Source organism: Mandrillus leucophaeus, unplaced genomic scaffold (genome assembly GCF_000951045.1).
Source record: "Mandrillus leucophaeus isolate KB7577 unplaced genomic scaffold, Mleu.le_1.0 Scaffold9, whole genome shotgun sequence".
In the NCBI taxonomy this organism is placed as follows: Eukaryota; Metazoa; Chordata; class Mammalia; order Primates; family Cercopithecidae; genus Mandrillus; species Mandrillus leucophaeus.
The window spans coordinates 347408-355329 of NW_012109807.1; the positions used below are offsets into that span (position 1 = coordinate 347408).

The following is a 7922-nucleotide window of genomic DNA, read 5'->3' on the forward strand; positions in this document are numbered from 1 at the left end:
TCACTTCTGCCTTTTTCAGAAATCCTTTTTTTTTTGTTTCTTTGTTTTAATGGGGTCTCATTATATTGCCCAGGCTGGCCTCCAGCTCCTGGGGTCAAGTCATCCTCCTGCCTCACAGAAATCCTTCTGTTATGTTGCCTGTGGGTGAATGCGTGCATTTGTCTTCTGCCTGCAAGCGTGTCTCCCAGGAGCAATGCGAGGAGGCTCCAGGTGACTCTGTGTGGGGACTGAGCAGGATGGCATGTGATCACAAGCACGTGCATGTGTGTGTGTGGGTGTGTGTGGAGGGGTGTATGTGTGGTTTTCTGCTGGGGTCTCTTGCTGTCCGATGGGGGAGGTCAGTGGGGAAATGGTTTCTTTCCGTTTTTTGACAGCATAGAATGTTTTCCTTTAATGAACATGCTAACTAGGGAATCCACGTATCATTATTGCAACCTCTGTTTCTGCTTCTTCCTTGTTCCTCTAAAATCAGTTTTCCTCTTTCTCTTCCAGCAGATCAGCCAGTAGACATGATGAACATCAAAGCCTTTACGCTTGTCTCTGCCGTGGAGCGGGAGCTGCTGATGGGCGACAAGGAGCGCATCAACATAGAGTGTGTGGAGTGCTGCGGCAGGGACCTCTACGTGGGTACCAACGACTGCTTCGTCTACCACTTCCTGTTGGAGGAGAGGCCAGTGCCTGCCGGGCCGGCCACGTTCACTGCCACCAAACAGCTGCACAGACACCTGGGCTTCAAGAAGCCCGTGAACGAGCTGCGCGCAGCCTCAGCACTCAACAGGCTGCTGGTGCTGTGTGACAACTCCATCAGCCTGGTCAACATGCTGAACCTCGAGCCCGTGCCCTCGGGGGCCCGCATCAAGGGGGCAGCCACGTTTGCACTGAATGAGAACCCTGTGAGCGGGGACCCATTCTGTGTAGAAGTTTGCATCATCTCTGTCAAACGTAGAACCATCCAGATGTTTCTGGTGTATGAGGACCGGGTGCAGATCGTCAAGGAGGTGTCGACCTCCGAGCAGCCCCTCGCTGTGGCTGTGGACGGCCACTTCCTGTGTCTGGCTCTGACCACTCAGTACATCATCCACAACTACAGCACGGGCGTCTCCCAGGACCTGTTTCCCTACTGCAGCGAGGAGAGGCCGCCGATCGTCAAGAGGATAGGGAGACAGGAGTTCCTGCTGGCGGGCCCCGGAGGGCTGGGTGAGGAGGATGCGTTTGTGCACCTGGTCTTTTTGGGTGGCCTCCGTGACTGCATGTTGAAACTGGAGAGTGAGATTGGCGCTGTGCAGAATAAATCCTCAGTGACCTTGGGCATGTGTGGCAAGACAGAGGCAGCAGTGCTTGACCAGTGCTTAATGAAATCCAGTTCCATTGTTCTGTGAACATGGGGGTGGAGTCATAAAACCAGTTTCTTCCACACTGAAGTGGAGCTTGAAGACAGCTCTGGTAGTGTTACCAGGAAGGGCGGATATTCTCAGCCCTTAGTCATCTTGGGAGAAAGATTTTGGCCAAGAGACAATTCAGAGATAGCAGAGAGCTTTAGGAAGGGAAATAGAGAACAGAGAGTTTATATGGAGAGAGACAGTACGTTCTGAAAGATGAGGCAGAGTGGATGCTGAGAGAGTAAGCCAGCAGCCCTGAGAGTTCTGCCTCAGGTTTTTATGATGCTGGATTTTTTCTTGAAGTTCCCACCTCTGTCTTAAGTTTCTGCCTTTTTCCTTTGTCTGCTTTTCCCGCTTCTGCCTTAAGTCCCTGCCTTTTTCTCCCACCTAATTTCTACCCTAAGCTTGTGGGGCCCTCTCTTACTATTAGTTGGTGTGCATGTACAGCCGGTGTTGGATGTGAATCCCACCGAATGGCTGCATTGCTCATTACCTCCACCCCAGGAAGGTTGTACAGCGGTTAGGTCCATACTTACTGCACCTGCATGTCTCTTTGGAATTTCTCCTTTACCCTCTTTCTCTCCTCTCTCCTCATATCTAGCATGCATTTTGTTTGTTTGTTTTGTTTTGTTTTGTGACAGAGTCTCGCTCTATTGCCCAGGCTGGAGTGCAGTGGCACAATATTGGCTCACTGCAGCTTCCACCTCCCAGGTTCAAGCAATTCTCCCTGCCTCAGCCTCCCAAGTAGCTGAGATTTCAGGCATGCACCACCACGCCTGGCTAATTTTTGTATTTTTAGTAGAAATGGGGTTTCACCATGTTGGCCAGGTTGGTCTTGAACTCCTGACCTCAAGTGATCTGTCCACCTCGGCCTCCCAAAGTGTTGGGATTACAAGCATGAGCCACCGCACCTGGCCAGCTTGCATCTTTTTGATGGTCTCTGGGATGTGAGATTTTCCAGACCTCCCTTTTATCAGGGCCTCTTCGCTCCTGCTTATGTCTACCTATCTACCCACTCCAACAGTGGGAAAATTCTTTTAAGTAAATAACTACAAAAATAACTTCAGGCCGGGCACGGTGGCCCACACCTGTAATCCCAGCACTTTGGGAGGCCAAAGCGGGTGGATCACCTGAGGTTGGGAGTTCGAGACCAGCCTGACCAACATGGAGAAACCTTGTCTCTACTAAAAATACAAAATTAGCCAGGCATGATGGTGCATGCCTATAATCCCAGCTACTCGGGAGGCTGAGGCAGGAGAATTGCTTGAACCCAGGAGGCGGAGGTTGCGTTGAGCCAAGATCGCGCCATTGCACTCCAACCTGGGCAACAAGAGTGAAACTCTGTCCAAAAAAAAAAAAAAAAACCCGAAAACTCCATAAGGGTTCCTGGTAAGATTTTCCCACATGGGTGGGTTGTCATTTGATTGTTTTCCTCATTCTAAAAAGGAGTTGAGGCCAGGCGAGGTGGCTCACGCCTGTAATGCCAGCCCTTTGGGAGGCTGAGGCAGGCAGATCACCTGAGGTCAGGAGTTCGAGACCAGCCTGGCCGAAAGATGAAACATTATCTCTACTAAAAATACAAAAATTAGCCTGGTGCGGTGGCAAGCACCTGTAATCCCAGCTACTCAGGAGGCTGAGGCAGGAGAATCACTTGAACCCTGGAGGGGCGCGGAGGTTACGGTGAGCTGAGATCGTGCCACTGCACTCCAGCCTGGGTGACAGAGTGAGACTCTGTCTAAAAGAAGTAAAATAAATAAATAAAAATGAAAAGGAGTTGAAGTAGCTCACTAAGTGTTTTCAATGTCAGGTACATAACATTTTCTCTTTTATGTCCTGTCATTTCATCCCACCAAAAAGTTTTTCATAGCTAGCTCCTCAAAAGGGGCTTTAGTGGTTCTTCTGTGGCCTTACCTAATTCTCCGGACAGCCTTATCAAAATTAAGAATCAGCGCTTTAACCTTAGTGATGTCTCCTGGTATTTTCTTCCAGCCAGGGGTGGCTCATATTAGAATTCGTGTATATGTTCATGGTACAGGGATGCTGGCGAGAGTGCATTCCCTTTAACACTGGTACTTTTTATCCTTGGAGAGTTTTTGTATAGACACCTCATTTCAAAGTGTTGAGTGCAAACACATTTTCTTGTGACAAACAAGAATTCCTGTCACTATTTCATGTATATGTCTTGATTTTCACTTTAAAAAAATATATATATACATACTTTATTTTTTAGAGCAGTTTTAGGTTCACAGCAAAACTGAGGGGAAAGTACACAGAATTCCCATGGACCTCCTGCCCTCCCGTTATCCACACGACAGTGGTACGGGGACACGTTGTTAGCACCTGAAGCCCATAGTTCATATTAGGGACCGTGCTCAACAAATGTGTTATGACATGAATCCACCATTATAGTGTCATTCACAATCCGTTCACCACCTTGAAAGTCCTTTGTGCTCCGTCTGTTCATCTCTCCCTTCCCCTAAGCCCCAGCAGCCACTGATCTTTTTGCTGTTTCCATGGGTTTTTTCTTTTCCACAGTGTCATCTAGTTGGGACCATGCAGTATATAGCCTTTTCAGATTGACTTCTTTCGCTTGGTTGTAGGGTTTTCTCTTTCCCCCCACCCTCGCCCAGGCTGGAGTACAGTGGTGCAATCTCGGCTCACTGCAACCTCTGCCTCCCGGGTTCAAGTGATTCTCCTGCCTTAACCTCCCGAGTAGCTGGGATTACAGGCATGTGCCACCATGCCCATCTAATTTTTGTGTTTTTAGTAGAGATGGGGTTTCACCATGTTGACCAGGCTGGTCTCAAACTCCTGACCTCAAGGGATCCACTGACCTCGGACTCCCAAAGTGCTGGGATTACAGGTGTGAGCCACTGCACCCAGCCGGTAATATGCATTTAAGTTTCCTCCATGTCTTTTTATGGTTTGACACTATAGAGTCTTACTTTTTGAAGAAAAAATCTTTAGCCCAGCCACATTTGTTTTTCGAAAAATTGAGGAATTCCATACTGTGAAATTTTTTTGTTGTAGAAAACATATATAAACTTATATAATAAAGAGAATAGCATAATGAACCAGGTAGAGACATCACCCAACATCAAGCATTCTCAGTTTATACATGTTTATTTTGAGGCAAATCCCAGACATCATAGCATTTCATCTGTAAACATTTTAGTACATATTTCTAAGTTACCTAAGAAAACCCCAATTCCTAAAAAACCTGACAGTAATTCCTTAATATCAAATATATCTAGATGTGATATATTTGATGTGAATGCCTTCATCGCTCTGTAATGTTAACAGCTATTGACAGTTACTGCCCAGATCAATTCGGTTATTCAGTTTTCAATATGGGGGTCTCTTCTGTCTTACAGAAATGGCTTTCTGAAAAGTATCATTATAAACTCATGGACGTAAATGTGTGTGATGTGCTTGGTTTCATCCATGCCTGCTGGGAGTTTATTCAGGTGGACTCTTCAGTCCCTTTTTCATGCCACTAGAAATCTGATTGCTTCCTTGACTTTCAGGATGCTCCCAACTCACCTCGTACATTTCTTGTCCTGGGTCTGGTTTCAGCCATTTCTCCAAAAAGCCCCGATGTTTACAGACCACAGTCTGGGAGCTAGGGGTGCTTATTGCTCATGTTTCTAGGCCCTTCTTTCAGTAGACAGTGCTGGGAAGTATGTCTTTTTGGTTTTATTTTATTCTTTTAGAAACAAGGTCTTGCTATGTTGCCCAGACTGGCCTTGAACTCCTGGGCTCAAGCAGGCCTCCTGCCTCAGCTTCCCAGGTAGCTGAGACTCTAGGTGTGCACTACTGCACCTGGGCAAGTATATATTTTGTAAAGATGATTTCATTGTGAAATCATGTTGATAGAACCAATCCATCATTGTACCTGTATTTCCTTTCAATCACACCAAAGATCTTACTTCTCTACTACCTCAACATAATTACTCCTTTGATTTATCCCGCAGTACATACAAGAGAGTAACAGGACCAACACTACCGCTCCCACAGTATAATTATTGGAAACTTTGATGGTTTGTGGTTCTTTCTGTCCTTAGGCTATTAGAAATATAGTCAAATTACTGTGTTTCAAAGTCACTTGGAGTAGTTCTTCTCTGTGTGGTTATGCCATCAACCAGATTTATAGTTAGATTTGTTTGTTTCATTTTACTTTTGATTTTTAGAAATTGCTTTGGTTTATTTTTTGTTATATAAATGTTTACAAAGTTCCAGGACAGATGGATACAGCAAGATATCATCAAAGAGGTCTAAGCTTACAGCCAGTTTTTTGCCAAGTCTCCCTCTCCCATAGATAACCTTTATTTTTAGGGTTTATTCTTGCATTTTAAAATACAACGTAAATATGTAAATATTTGTATCTCCTCCTTCTTGGCCAAATGGTAGCGTACTTTTCTTCACCTTGCTTTTTTTTTTTTTTTTTACTTAGTATATTAAAGTGGTCACTTCAGAGTATAATGTAGAGGTATTCTTCCTTGATTTTTATAGCTGTGCACTATTCTGCTGTGTGGAGGTACCATAATGCGTTCCATCTATTGATGGACATTTGGGGTCTTTTTCAGTCTTTAGCTATTTCTAGGGAATTATATTTGTGTGTATGCGTGTGTGTTTTAAGTGTATCTATTGGAAAGCTTTCTAGAAAGGAGATAGCAGAGTCAGAGTATAAATGCGAGGTGTTGCCATAGTCTCCCTTGATAAAGGTTGCACCATGTTATTTCTCCCCAGCAACCTATGAAAGTACCTGTTTCCCTCCAGCTTTGCCAACAGAGGATGTTGTCCAAACTTGTGTGTTTTTGCCTGTCTAGTATATGAGAAATGGTTTCACAGTGTAGTTTTAATTTCCATTTCCCTTGTTTATGTGCATGATTGAACATTTTTCACATGTTTAAAAACCATTTACATTTCTTCTAATGGGAATGATCTCTAGCCCTTTTTTTTTTAAGTATTCTTTATATATGTGAGATACCAACTTCTCTGTTATATAAGTTTCAAGTATTTGTTTCCATGTTTTACTGTGCAAAAGCTTTTTAAAAAAAATTGATGTAATCTCACCAGGTGTAGTGGCATGTGCCTGTGGTCCCAGCTACAGGAAGCTGAGGCAGGAGGACCACTTGAGCCCAGGAGTTCGAGGCTGTGGTGCTCTGTAATTCTGCCTGTAACTAGGCACTGCACTCCAGCCTGTGCAACACAGCAAGACCGCATCTCAAAAAGAAAAAGAAAATTCTGTGTAATCAAATGTATCAAAATTTTCTGATATTGCTTCTTGAATTTGAGTTATAATTAGGAAGATTTCTCTGTCTTCCAGGTTAAAGACAAATTCACCTGTGTTTTCTTCTAGTACTTGTGTGGTTTTATTTCTTTTTTTTGAGAGAGTCTAGCTCTATTGCCCAAATTGGAGTGCAGTGGCACCATCTCAGCTCACTGCAACCTCCACCTCCCGGGTTCAAATGATTCTGCTGCCTTACCCTCCTTAGTAACTGGGATTACAGGTAGGTGCCACCATTCCTGGCTAATTTTTTGTATTTTCAGTAGAGACAGGGTTTCAGCATGTTGGCCAGGCTGATCTCGAACTCCTTACCTCAAGTGATCCACCGGCCTCGGCCTCCCAAAGTGCTGGGTTTACAGGCCTGAGCCACCGCACCTGGCCAGTTTCATTTCTTATTAGTGAAGAGTATAAGGAATACATTGAATTTTATCTTTTTAAAATTTTTATTTATTTATTTATTTTTGAGACAGGGTATTTTTCTGTCACCCAGGCCAGAGTGCAGTGGCATAATCTCAGCTCACTGCAACCTCCGCCTCTCTGGTTCAAGCAATCCTCCCGCCTCATTCTCCTTAGTAGCTGGGACCACAGGTACCCACCACCACAGTTGGCTAATTTTTGTATTTTTTGTAGTGACTGGGTTTCGCCACATGGCCCAGGCTGGTCTTGAACTCCTGGACTGGAGTGCTCTGCCTGCCGTGGCCTCCCAAAGTGTTGAGGTTACAGGCGTGAGCCACTGTGGCCAACCTCAATTTTATCTTTATTATATAGCTGTCCAGTTTCCCAACAAACTGATTAAAGAGTCTATATTTTCCTTACTGATGATGGCCTTTAATGTGTACTAAATTTCCTAATGTATTGGGTCTGTCTCTGGACTTTCTGTTTTATTCTCTCAGTTCATTTGCCTATTCATGTACCAATACCTAACTGTTTTAGTTATAAAGATTTGATAGGCTGGGCAAAGTGGCTCACACCAGTAATCCCAACACTTCGGGAAGCCGAGGCAGGCAGGTCACCTTAGTCCAGGAGTTGGAGACCAGCCTGGCCAACATGGCGAAACCCCGTCTCTACTAAAAATATAAAAATTAGCCAGGCGTGGTGGTGCATGCGTGTAATCCCAGCTACTCGGGAGGCTGAGGCAGGAGAATCGCTTGAAGCCGGGAGGCAGAGGTTGCAGTGAACCAAAATAGTGCCACTGCACTCCAGCCTGGGCAACAGACTGAGACTCGGTCTCAAAAAGAAAAAAAAAAAAAAAA

The 7922-nt window shown here is 44.9% G+C and overlaps 1 protein-coding gene across 1 annotated transcript in view; it reads left to right on the forward strand.

Moving 5' to 3' along the window:
- The first annotated feature begins 495 nt into the window (after nucleotides 1-495).
- Nucleotides 496-7922, forward strand: part of TGFBRAP1 (transforming growth factor, beta receptor associated protein 1) — a 42965-nt gene continuing 35538 nt past the window's right edge. The window contains exon 1 of the mRNA XM_011969561.1: nucleotides 496-1197. Within this exon, the coding sequence (XP_011824951.1) occupies nucleotides 510-1197 (688 nt within the window). The 5' untranslated portion in view covers nucleotides 496-509. The remainder of the gene's footprint in view (nucleotides 1198-7922) is intronic.